Source organism: Cucurbita pepo, chromosome 20 (assembly GCF_057944985.1).
Source record: "Cucurbita pepo subsp. pepo isolate OVF chromosome 20, ASM5794498v1, whole genome shotgun sequence".
NCBI classification, from domain to species: Eukaryota; Viridiplantae; Streptophyta; class Magnoliopsida; order Cucurbitales; family Cucurbitaceae; genus Cucurbita; species Cucurbita pepo.
The window spans coordinates 608042-620538 of record NC_141817.1 but is presented as its reverse complement, the minus strand read 5'-3'; the positions used below and the strand labels follow the sequence as shown (position 1 = coordinate 620538).

Below are 12497 nucleotides of genomic sequence, written 5' to 3'. Positions count from 1 at the left end.
CAATGTACTCAAAAAATCTACTTCAAATAAAAAACATTCAAGACATCCATCTTGCAAAACTCACATACACTATGACACATATGAGTGTCACAGAGTAGCTCACTCCGACCACATGGCCTAAGAATGGTGGAGAGCTGACGCCATGCCTATCTCCGATAAATTAAGAGGCATTTTTTTGTGTAACAGGAGAAGACAAAATTTTGACGAACGGTCATATGATTTCGTGGTGCATCCATTGGGTGTTCAATCGACAACAAATTTAGCGAGCACTCAAACTTAACTTCAGCTGCATTATCCAAAATGATACCGAATTTCGAAGTTAAGATCCGGAACACTACGGAGTCCTTTTTCCAACATGTCTCTCACACTCTTTATCTATCCTTTGCCTTTGTCTTGGTTATTACTCAGTTTAGCTTCAAAACCCACTCTTCTTTCCCTCCTCGAACTTCGCATATCTTTACGTCAACTTCTTCCATTACTGCGTCGATATCTACTTCCTCGCGTCCGATCACCGATCATCTGGCTGTAGATGACAAGAAGCCCACGCCGCCGCCAAAGCCATGGCTCATCGTGGGCCTCGGGAATCCCGGGAAGAAGTATGATCGCACGCGCCATAATGTCCGTATGCTCCTATCTCTGCTATATGAAATCGAAATTTCTCTTTTCGTAACTATACCGAACGAAAAGATTATGATTTACTTTCTGTTTAATTAATGAAGTATGCGTGGGAAACCTCTTAGGGCTGTTTCCCGAGCATGAACTTACGATTATCTCGAGAAAATTAGGATTTAAGATTGATTATTAGTGTTATCTGGATGGCCTTTATGAAGACGAATTGAAACACTAGCAGTAGCTATTGCTATGGCTAAATTTCCAGCTAGGTTTTGAGATAGTGGATCCTGTAGCTGAAGCTGAAGGGATTTCCAGGTAGGTCTTGTGGGCATTCATCTTAATACCAGGAGCTACAGCGGTAGGTTCTCATGTAGTATCTGTCTGGTCCTGTTTCATACCCTCTGCCTTTTCTTTATATTTTTTTTATATATATCAACAGAAGTTGCATTCATGATGAACAGTTTGTGTGGTCATTTTGGCCCAATCTATTCTAAGCTTCGTATCTGAACAATGCTGTTTTTTATTTTCTATTATCTGTGAGGCATCTCAGCAGTGCATGTGTTGTCCATCCTGAAAAAAAGAAGCATATTCCATTTTAATGGACTTCTGGTTGAAAGGCTGTGCTTCTGCAGAATTTTGTCTCACAAGGAACAATATACTTTCTTTGAATATGAATTTTGCTTGAAATTTGACTGCAGAAGTTTGTCTTACTGAAAAGCGTACTTTCTTCAGATCTGAACACAGATTTTATATTTGTGAACTTTTGTAGCTTTTCAGAGGAGAAAATAGAATTTACTTGGTTTGACTGAATAATAGTAAATGTATTAAAAGACACCATGTGCGCCTGATCCAAGAATTTAAGCTCAGTAAAAGATTCTAGGATTACGAGTTTTGATTGTATGATTTAAGTTTGTAAATAGAATAAACATTAAGAAGAACAACAGGCTGAGAGAGATGAATTTTAATTGCTTATTTGCTACCCGTGGCAGGATGAGGAGTGTCATTGATCACTTGAAAGGCAGTCGAGATTACCCACGCCGGTTCTATATGATATCAGCTGATAAATGGGTGAAAGCATTCTAGGCATCATATGGCGCCCTCCCGGGAAAATGGATGCTTCAATAAACAAGAACGAGATGAGGTGTGTAAAATGCTATCATATTTCCTGCTATATGAAGCTTTTTGATAATCGAACTGAGTTTAGTTTTAACCATCCAAGTGGTTGGAATCTCTTGTCAGTTAAAGTTTTTACATTGCAAGCTGACTCAAACACAATACGGATTCTTTTGGTCGAGGAGTTCAGCAAAAGTGCAACTTTTGTCCAACTCCCACAAACCTCGGGAACAAATAGGTTGAAAACGTTCAATATTTTAACCCTTTTATGGACCTTGAAGGGTTCCTTTTTGTTTACTGTGTGCATCAAATTGCTTTATACATGGGCGGCATTCGCTACAGTTTCGGCTACCAACTTCCTTGAAATCTCTGAATGGGTCTGAATTTGAATGGGATTGTTAGGAAACACCACTCTTCTCGACAATAGTATGATATTGTTCTTTGAGCACAAGCTCTCATGACTTTGCTTTTGGTTTCCTAAAAAGCCTCGTACCAATAGAGATGTATTACAAGTAACTTATGAACTCATGATTAACCTCTTGATTAGCCGATGTTGGACTCCGCCCCCAACAATGCTCCCCTCGAACAAACTACATTATAGAGCCTCTCTAGAGGCTTATGGAGTCTTCAGACAACCTCCCCTTAATTGAGACTCGACTCTTTTTCTTTGAACCCCTCTAACAAAGTACACAATTTGTTTGACACTTGAGTCATTTTTACTACACCTTCGAAGCTCACAACTTCTTTGTTCAACATTTGAAGATTCTATTGAGATGGCTAAATTAAGAGTGTGACTCTATATCATATTGGGAATTACGCCTCTTCCCAATGTTATGATATTGTTCACTTTGAGCATAAAAATAACTCAAGAGTGTATTCCTTACCTATAAATGTGATCAAGCTTTTAATTAGTGGAAGGGACTCATCTCTTAACCATCCTCTTCATTATTGAGTGGAAGAAGTATTGAACCCCATCTATCGTAATCACACTGAATCCTCTCTCTCTCTCGGATCGAAATCCCTTAGGCATAAAGTTGTGATCTTTGAAGAGATCAATAAAGCTAAAAGCCTCACCCACCATGCAGCAAACCAAGCGATAAAAGTTGAGAAGGACAGGAATTGATAGAAGGGAGCTACCTCTACCTAACTTTAATTGCTTTAATTATCTCATCTTAGCAAATCACCTACGGAGGTTCTGTCTTTGCGCGTCTTGTCATCTTCTTCTCTATGCATTTCCTCTGTTGGGTGGCCCATGTTTTGTGTGTAATTTAACGGTTTGTCTGCCTGTGTTTTCAGGTTTCTGGTGAACACCTTCCCCATGGAATTGCCTCATACCAAGACGATTTCATGTAGCTTTGAACAACAAACCTTCATCGTCTTCCTTTGATTCAATTCGCCTCTCCCATAAAATATTTTCTTTAAACGTCGATTAACACCCACCCAGTTGTCGTTGTAAGCAGTGATATCAGGAAGCGGTGTGGGGTTGAAGAATCGAGGGAGAACTGATTGTCATAAAATCTGCAGATAAGGCTTAGTTAGACACTTGTTGTGCAGCGCTCTGTTTCCATGGCCGCCCTCAACTTCCTCCATAAATGCAAAACCATCCTCAACTCCAACGCTTTACTCCCTTCTTACGTCTGCTTGTCCTCTTCTTCCTTCTCCCTCTTATTTATTGTTATGGTTGAGTGGGAACTAAGCATTCTAGGTAACAGTAAGAGTGTAAAAACCACTCCCCTGATGTTGAAGACACACGTAACCGGTCAAAATAGATAATATCGGCTAGTAATGGGTTTTGGCTGTTACATATGGTATTAGAGCCAGACAGGGGTCGTGTACCAGCGAAGACACTGACCTCCAAACGAGTGGATTGCAAGATCTCATATCGGTTGGAGAGAAGAACACAACATTCCTTATAATGATGTGAAAACTCTCTCTAATAGATGTATTTTAAAGTTGTAAGACTGACGGCAAACATATCGTAACAGGAGACGATTGGAGTTCAAAAAAGGGAGTAATGTCCCATTCAATTCAAACATTCACATGAAGGCACCGTCCCCATTGTTGTCTTTTCTTTTTTGTATTTATTTATTCCTATTCATAATAAGAAATCCCATGTGCCCTCGTATTAAATCAAATCAATCCAATCTAATTTAATTTAATTAATATAGCATTACTATCTAATTTCTCTTTTGTCCAATAAATTTATTATTTTATAGCTTCTATCTTTTATAATAAAAATAAATTAAAATTAAAATTTAAAAAAAAAAAAAAAAAAAAAAAAGAAAGAGTTGACACCCACATGCTTATTTTAGGACTTATTTATGTATGTAAACACGTGGGCTCCAAAATTTATTCCAAAAAGTTAATTTTTCCAACACTAAATTTGAAGTATGTATGTTTTTTTTAATTGTTTTTTTAAAGATTAATGGTTCATAATTCTTCACTATTTCAATTATTGCTATAAACTTTTATTTTATATTAGAATCTTTTAAGCCTCAACTTGTTGCAAGGTTTCAAGAAATTCTTCTTTTTTTTTTTTTTTTTTTTTTTAATTTATTAAAATTGTTTATTAGTGAAAGTACATGATTTTACATTTATAACCTCGGACCTCACCGACAATCACGCTATGGCCTCACATGCATATGAAATCGGTGGCCATTACTTCATCCACAATAACATTATCGTGGTCCTTGTTGCACCCTATCATTTTTAACTCGCCCCTAAAGTGGATCCCACTTCTTCCCTTCTCCCAAGCCCTCGGTTCTTGTTCTTATTTTTTTTTTTAAAAAAAAAAAATCTAATATTATTAGCATTTTTTTAAAGAAATTTTGAAAATATATTTCAATTGTTATTTAACCTATTTCAATAAAAATTAAATTTAAGATTTATCGATAATAAATAAACTAAATTTAAGTAATTGAAAATTCAGGTACAGTTGGTATTTTATAAAATGAAGGATGTGAAGATAAAAATTAGACCATAAATTTGCAGTCTATTTACCATGCATGCCACTCAACTAAATCTTGAGAGTACAATTATGACTGATTTATGAGGAGCACATGGGTGCAAACCTTTCTCCAATTGATATCCATATGGCCATATTTACTTATCCACATTCATCTGCCCCACCTTCAATTCCCCAATTAATTTCCCCTCCAAAACCCTAATTTCATAATAATTCACCACAACCCTAATTTCGTTAATTCCCACACAAAAGCCCTAATTTATATGTTTTCCTTTTTATTTTTTACCCTTTCTAACATTTGTTGGGTGAAAACCCTACGAGTGAATTTGCCAAATCGAAGTGGACACGTGTCCCTTGCTGCTGGACGTTCCCTATGATGGACAAAGACGACGTCGTTGGGGCGAACGCCAAACAGAAAGTTCCGACGGAGTCCACTGGGATGAGGTAGTTCTTTGGCGGCAGCTGCAGCGACTTCCCGCCGGCGAATTGAAATGATAGCGTTGGAATGGTGACTCTTGACTGCGATGACAGATCGTAACATGTGTCGAATAATGCGAAGCCGTTTGTCCTTCTTAGGTATGGTGTGCGACTCACGAAGGCGTCGCGAAGGGTGTTGTAGGCTTGAGTCTGCAGTCGAGTTATGGCGGTTCCTGAATCGACGATGATACCGCCGTAGCCGGCATCGTCCATTTGAAACAGAGAAGGAGGAATTGACAGTAACTGGCCGCCGACGCTCAATCCGACGAGTCCGACGTAGTAGAATGTATCGACTCTTCCGCTTTTGAGTAATGGAGCATTCACTGAGTCACTCGGTGCAGCGGAATTGAACTCGAGAGCTGAAGACGAACTAGAGTCGCGGTCCACAAGACAGTATGAGAACGACGACGCTTTCATCTGAGAAGTGAGGGATAGTGATCCGCCGCCGAGTCCGAGCAATCCGGCGGATCCGACGAATAATCCTTCGTTGTCGTGGCCGCAGCCAAGAGCGACATTGTTAATCGTCCCGGAGTTGCCAAACGACAGAGATTCAGTAACGAACTCACCGACAGTGAAGGAGCCATCGCCGTACGCGACCTGGTAAAGACACTTCGCAGCACGACAGCCAGACGTTTCTAGAGCTTGACACTGCGGAGATTCGCAGGGAAGTGAAGCAAAAGAAGACGAAGTTCTCGGGTCAAAAATCGGGTCGGTTTGCTGGTAACAGTCCGTACAAGGCTGACATTGAAGCCAATTGATATCGCTGCCGGTGTCAAGAACCATATAGAACGGCTTAGCCGGTCGTCCGACGCCGATGCGGGAGAAATACTCGCCGCTTCCTTGACTGGTGCCAGAGACAATCGGAGTGCTCAGATCCTCTGGCAGAATCTCCGTTTGCAACGGCTGAAGATCCGACCTCTTCAAGTCACTGAGGGAAAATTCAAGCCTATCGTTGAGCGATTTAACTCTAGAAGAGTCCCGGTCCAGCCGGGAAAGGACCAGGCTCTTGTAGTCCTTATGTCCGGCATTTTGAAGAGCGTCGCGAGAGTGCAGTTGCAGAGAAAAGGAGGAAGAAGAGTTCCCCGGAACAACCTCATCCTGCTGCTGGAAGGATAGCAAAGCCTTGGGGTCGAATTTGAGGACCTGGTTGGCTTGTTTCAGTGAAGCCGAAACATCGAGAAAAGCGGAGGAGGAAGAGTGAGAAAGCTCCGGCGAAGTGCGACACAGAGTGAAGGGCAAGAGAGAGAAAAAGAAGATGGCGAAGGAGAACAGAGGTAGCAGATTTGCAGTCGCCATTGTTGGGAACAAAAATTGCAGTGAGAGGTAAGAGTTGGAGCGTCGGGTTTAAAAAGGGAGTAAGGTTTTTAATTGGGAACATGGTCGAGTTTGGTTTGGGGTTGGAGGCTATGCACTGCTCCCAAGTTGGCATTATCTGTTTTCCTTTTTTTTTTCCAAAAATTAAAAAATTAAAAAATATTCAAGCTTTTATCTTTAATTTACAAATTATATATATTTATATAATTTGCAATTCAAACAGATTTAATTGTAAAAAATGTCCGAATTTACATACAAATTATGGACGTTCCAATCATAGCACCTAGATAAGAATTAAAATATCAATGTCGATATCGATATCGGTCAATTCTACGAATATACTGATAAAATATTAATATCAATGAATCAAAAAATAGTTAAAAGCTCCGGTACCCTTTGTAACCACTCAAGATTACCTATCTGCTATGGAGAGATTTTCATACCCTTATAAAGAATGCTTCGTTCTCCTCTCCAACCGAGGTGGGATCTCACAATCCACCACCTCTGGAGCCTAGCATCCTCGCTGGCACTCGTTCCTCTCTCTCATTGATGTGCGATCTCACAATCCAACCCTTTAGGGCCCAGCGTCCTCGCTGGCACAACGCTTAATTTCTAATTCTGATACCACTTGTAACAACTCAAGTCCACCGCTAACAGATAGTGTCGTTTTGGCTTTTTTACTTCTAAACTAAGTCATAGATCTTGTTACATATATAATTTTATATTGAAATTTATAGAGGTTTTGTTTATCTTTTGGAGAGATTTATAAAAGATAAACGATATTTTGATTTACGAAATTCTCTAACATAGTTTACGGGCACAAAAAAGTTGTTGGAAGGAACAACTTTCCTATTTCACCCTCAGAGTGTAAATTTCTCTTCATAAATAACTTGATACAAAGTAATAAGTTTAAGATTGTATACAGTTGATGATAGTTAATAATATTCACCTACCATACTTAAGAAAGCTAAGTTTTAAAAGGAATGATAAATAGAATGGTAATGTTTTTGGTACCTTACTTACTTCACCTACTACTCCTATTATATAAAAATCCATGATTATCCTAAACATTTTTCGAAGTAAATTTGTCATGTTATAATAAATAAGGAAAGAAATAATAGCAGTATAGGTAGGATATTGGACCTACCTGCAGCTGCTGCAGTAATTCAAGAGTAATTCAAGAGCAGTCCAAGTTGAGTCTCTCATGCAAGAGTTGGTGCACCCCACTTTCCTCTTTTTCAGTCCTGCAATATTACATTCACAGGTGTATTCAAAAGACTTCGAAATATAGCAGCTAGTTTTCTCATGGCTCCAAGATGAAGAAGCTAATATGGAAAGCACTGCTATGGTCGAGAAAAATGGTGAAGTGAAGCAAACCCTTTAACCCTTTGTTCTCCCTTGCGGCGTGAGAGGAAACCTCTCCCTAACAGACGCATTTTAAAAACTTCGGGGAGAAACCCAAAAGAAAAAGCTCAAAGAGGACAATATAGGCTAGTAGTGGACTTAGATTAGTTAATAGAATCCTATGACTTCTTTAACCTTTCAAAAGTAGTGAATAGGAAATTGATGGATATATAAATTCTTCATAAAGAGGTGATTACTGACCCTCTTTACCCTCTAGAAGGACTGGAACTGGAAACTGGAAAATCCAGCAGTTCAGAGCTCTCTCCCATAACTGGGAAGACAGGAACTGGCAACTGTGTGATGAATATAGAGTTTCAGTTCTAGACGTCTCAATCTATAAAAAGAATATTTCTTGTACAGATGGGTTTTATACCAAGCAAGCAACAGAGAGAACAGCAATTTTAGAATTCTTCTCAATGTACGCATGGGGATGGGACCAAGGGAAGAATATTGCACATATTTACTCAAAATACGTCCTTGTGAAGGGGAACAAAACATTCTGATTAAGGGTGTGAAAACCTCTCCCTAGCAGACACATTCTAAATACCTTAAAGGGAGGCTCGAAAGGAAAAACTCAAAGAAGACAATATCTGCTAACGATGAGATTGGGTTATTACTAGAATGATACAAGAAAGATCAGAATGCACAACAAACATGGAAGTCAAGTAAAAACAAATCAACTGAAAAGGAAGATGTGTTTGTGTGTACAACTCATAACATAACTATTGTGAACATGGTATTCATAAATTGAAGTTATATATGTACATAGGTGCAGCTTGCAAATTGTAGCAGTTGAGGGCATGCAATTTTAATATGGCTGATGACTAAGGGGTGAAAAGAGTACATTACATGGTCTATGTTTCCTATTCAACAACCATCACTTGCAGGCTCGATTGAACTTTGAAGACCATTGCCTCGTAGCTGCATGCAGTGATCTTCTGCGTCCACTTGAGCGCAGACAATTACCACTGACATACCATTGTGATGTGCCTCCTGCATTATGTTGACTGCATTGTCAACGGTCATTCCAGGGATCACCTTCATCAGAACTTGCACGACGTATTCCCGCTTGTTGTAATTGTCGTTATGTAGCAACACTTGATAAGGCGGAGCAATTTTCCTTGATTTCCTGAAGATGAAAATTATGTTCGAAGCTAAGCCTTCTCCAATGCATACATTCAAATGAAAACTGTTTTGTACCTAACATCAAACTCGGATTCACGGCCAGGTGTTGTCTTCTCTATTGTTGGCTTGTCCAACAACCCCCCACCTCTTCCAAGCGCAGCAACCGATAACATTAAGATGCTCCGGTTTCTACATGGTTTATGAAAATAGTATTTATCCCCTATGACAAACATGGAAAATATAAATGAGTAATATTGTATGAAGATGTCAGGTAAGTTCCAACATAAAATAAAATGAACAGCCACCACACCTTTGCAGGTAGAAAAATGTACAATGCTTAGGAAAATTGCGACTTAAAGCTGCCTGATTCATGTGAGCTCATCTATTAACAGATATATTCCTAAGTGTTCACTTTTTGGCCATGTGTTATAAGCAAGAAGTTCTTAACTAAATTCAGCCCAGGCTCTAAACTAGACTAATCTCAGTTTATGGACCATGTAAAGTTTAACAGTCACCATCAATTTTTTTTTTAATGAATCACCAAACTTACATTGAAAAAGAAAAAGAATACACGGGCATACAAAAAAGAGAGCCCACAAAAGACGAAGGCAAACTAAAGGAAAGGCCTCCAATCAAACAAGATAATACCAAGCTAATCTTTACTATAAAAAATAATAATAATAATAAAATTTTGTAATCGAAACCCACAAGAAACGTGAGACCTAGCAAAGGACCAAACTGACGCACCATCCGTTTGTCATCCAAGATTATCCAATAATATAAACGTCATTAATATTTATCTCAAACAAAAAATTTAAAGGTTTTTTTAGAGGGTATAAAGAGTATCTAAAGATCCTAGCGTTTATTTCGTATCATGAACTTTTTTTTTTATAGAGAAACCAATTTGGTTGATTCACCCGGCACTGTCCTTAAAAGACCCATTTCAAAGAAAGTTGTCCGAGACACTCGTCTCAGAACGCTCGCCCTCACTGTGACGCACGCATATGCCACAGGGTAGCTCGCTTAGGCCATAGAGCTTATGGGTGGTAGAGAGTTGATACTATGCCTACCCCGAAGGTACATTTTGAGGCATTGCCAATCCCCATCGAATTAGACATCATTTTGGCGAACGGTCAAACGGTGGAGCGTCCGTCCGGTGTAGGATTGACATCAAATTTAATGAGCATTCATATTTCATATGGACAGACTTGACTCCAGAACCGCATGCTCAAATTCCATTCAGAACCTCAGCTTTCGAGGTTAAGGCACGAGGCCCTACCCGGCCCTTCAACAATGGCCCTTATCTTGTTTATGCCTCATCTTCTTTTAAATGCCCACTCTATATGTGGTGTGTTAAATGATGCACCATCTTCCTCGGTCGCATTATGGCACTCATCTAGGCCCTCGCATGGCCGGATGGGCACCACTTGAGGGTCGCTATTTTGCTTGTCGCAACATGAGGGTCACAACCTACTCTCTTCAAAGTAAGGTTGTGACACTCTGCTTCTAATGGAAACCATTTGCTAAGCAGCAATTCTAATAGGTTCTAGTAAATTCTGGAACTTATAAATTGTCTCAGGACTCTCTGCAAGTATGTGGATAAAAATAAAAGAAAGCAATGTAGACGGTTACTCTGTTGTTATGGTAGCTAAACTATAGCCTTTCCTGTTCATTTTGATCATCAAATTCTAAATATTCCACTAGGTCATTGAGCATTCTTGCTAGTTTGTTGCTCCCTACATTTTGAGATATTAATTCACCATGACAGAAATGTTGAAATGTTAGCATGAAATATTTACTAGATGCTAGGGTTTAGCCTTTTTTTTCTCCTAATAACAGGGGAACTTCGACTCATTACATTATGCTGGTAACCCACCTCACTAATTCTACTTAGGTTTTGCCCACTCCAAATCCAACTCCAGAAGAAAATACAGATTTTTAGCTATGAACTTTTTATACTTCTGCACCGTTCACACACACAAACAAAAAGATTCAGATCTACCTCTGAACTTTAATTTGGTTTCATTTGTTGCTTTCCTCCATAATGCAACAGTAAAATTCATACAAACAGGAAAATTATCATTCTACATGCAGATGGTCAGATTTTCCCGGTTAATAATTTTTATTCTTCCCATTAAGCAGCCAAAAGCTTCTGTCTCCATAAATCAGGAATTATGCAAATGTTCAACAGCAAACCGAAATTCCTCAAAAATCTTTCCTCAAATTTAGGATTAAGGACAAAGAACCCACAGCCGAAAAGAACTACGGACAAATTGAATAGCGAAGAAAATTAAGAGGAACAAATTCGTAGAAATCTGAATACCTGGCCTGGTCGGTTTGAAGAAATGGTAGGGTGAAACAGGTACTCGACCGCAAATTGCAGCTTCCATTGCCCCTGCTCGAAGAACTGTTGAGGGATGAAGAGTGATTTGGTGCAGCAGGTTCACAGAAAATTGCAAACGAGAGTCGACTGCGTGGCTCATTTGCCGACGCGTGGATTCTCTCTTCGCTGTACGATTGTCTCGCGATTTTTCCTGGAGGGAAATTATCCCTCGTCTCAGCCATATATCCTTTACGACGTCGTTTCGCCAATCGTCCAAACTTCTTCCCGTTTAACCTGAACGATGGATTTTAATTTTATAATAATATCAATTTGTACCTTTAAAGTGGAAATAAACTCAAAATTAATTCAAATTTTAGAATGTCACAAATTAATTAATTTAGAGATTTCATGATAATTTTATTTTAAAACAATTAAATGTGGTAATCAAATATGTAGTAGCAAAATTTATTAAATTTGAATGATTTATTATATACTCATATTTTTCTATTTATTTCAAAAGGATTCGATGACAATTTTTCTTCATAATTGAAGATTTTTAGATTAGATTTATTTCATTAGGTAGCCTATTTAATGCAAACGAAATTAAATGAAAATAGTTATAATAAATTGGAATGAGAAAATTATTTGATTCTAACTCAATCGAGTTTAGTAAGCTTAACTTAATAAAAGAATTAACTGAGAATTTAATTTTGGTAACAAATTAAAAACGGGATGAGAATTGAATGGTTACGCTGGTAATAATTATTATAAAATATTTATTATCCAACGTGGCCCCGATTGTCCACAATTTTATTTTCAACAATATTAAATTATAAAAAAATTATTTTCAACAACTTATAAATAAAAAAATATAGTATTGTGTGGCTTTCTATGAATTAAATTTTGAAGACTTTGACAACCTTCCACAAATTAAATGAAGAAAACAATTAAAAGCTTTCCTTGCACAAAAAAAAAAAAAAAAAAAAAGAAAAGAAAAGTCAACTTCTTGATTTAGAAACTAAGTTCATAGTTACCACTAATTATATTTAAATGGGCAAGTTCATTATTATAGTTAGGACAAATAAATAAATTATGGATGAAAATAAATAATCCAAATGGGTAAGTTCATTATTATAGTTGGGGAAATAAATAAATTATTTACAA

The 12497-nt window shown here is 38.0% G+C and overlaps 3 protein-coding genes across 4 annotated transcripts; 1 reads left to right on the top strand and 2 right to left on the bottom strand.

The window, feature by feature from the left end:
• Positions 1–285: 285 nt before the first annotated feature.
• LOC111782514 (uncharacterized) lies at positions 286–3770 on the top strand. Its single transcript, XM_087120685.1, has 4 exons — positions 286–618; positions 878–927; positions 1602–1753; positions 3022–3770. The coding sequence occupies exons 1-3, from the start codon at positions 301–303 to the stop codon at positions 1693–1695; spliced, it is 462 nt and encodes a 153-aa protein (XP_086976811.1). The 5' UTR covers positions 286–300; the 3' UTR covers positions 1696–1753; positions 3022–3770.
• A 927-nt stretch (positions 3771–4697) lies between these two features.
• Positions 4698–6595, bottom strand: LOC111782894 (protein ASPARTIC PROTEASE IN GUARD CELL 1). The gene has a single exon (XM_023663732.2). It carries the CDS (start codon positions 6461–6463, stop codon positions 4982–4984), a length of 1482 nt encoding a protein of 493 aa, XP_023519500.2. The 5' UTR covers positions 6464–6595; the 3' UTR covers positions 4698–4981.
• A 731-nt stretch (positions 6596–7326) lies between these two features.
• LOC111782896 (ATP-dependent Clp protease adapter protein CLPS1, chloroplastic) lies at positions 7327–11527 on the bottom strand. Of its 2 annotated transcripts, XM_087120653.1 has the most exons (4): positions 11334–11527; positions 9086–9230; positions 8735–9014; positions 7327–7725 (listed from the first exon to the last, which is right to left on the bottom strand). In XM_087120653.1, the coding sequence occupies exons 1-3, from the start codon at positions 11491–11493 to the stop codon at positions 8753–8755; spliced, it is 567 nt and encodes a 188-aa protein (XP_086976779.1). In that variant the 5' UTR covers positions 11494–11527; the 3' UTR covers positions 7327–7725; positions 8735–8752. The 2 variants fall into 2 exon arrangements, with proteins under 2 accessions (XP_086976779.1, XP_023519501.2); XM_023663733.2 differs by lacking the exon at positions 7327–7725 and having other exon boundaries at positions 8541–9014; positions 11334–11526.
• Between the last annotated feature and the right edge of the window lie 970 nt (positions 11528–12497).

What these genes read in the sequence shown, in the direction of transcription:
- LOC111782514 (XM_087120685.1), top strand. Translation starts at nt 301, where the DNA reads ATGATACCGAATTTCGAAGTTAAGATCCGGAACACTACGGAGTCCTTT. An exon ending in ATGATCGCACGCGCCATAAT is followed by an intron (nt 619 to 877) that starts GTCCGTATGCTC and finishes CTAAATTTCCAG; the next exon opens with CTAGGTTTTGAGATAGTGGA. An exon ending in GAAGCTGAAGGGATTTCCAG is followed by an intron (nt 928 to 1,601) that starts GTAGGTCTTGTG and finishes TACCCGTGGCAG; the next exon opens with GATGAGGAGTGTCATTGATC.
- LOC111782894 (XM_023663732.2), bottom strand. Translation starts at nt 6,463, where the DNA reads ATGGCGACTGCAAATCTGCTACCTCTGTTCTCCTTCGCCATCTTCTTT.
- LOC111782896 (XM_087120653.1), bottom strand. Translation starts at nt 11,493, where the DNA reads ATGAGCCACGCAGTCGACTCTCGTTTGCAATTTTCTGTGAACCTGCTG. An exon ending in CTTCAAACCGACCAGGCCAG is followed by an intron (nt 9,231 to 11,333) that starts GTATTCAGATTT and finishes TGTTTGTCATAG; the next exon opens with GGGATAAATACTATTTTCAT. An exon ending in GAATCCGAGTTTGATGTTAG is followed by an intron (nt 9,015 to 9,085) that starts GTACAAAACAGT and finishes TTTCATCTTCAG; the next exon opens with GAAATCAAGGAAAATTGCTC.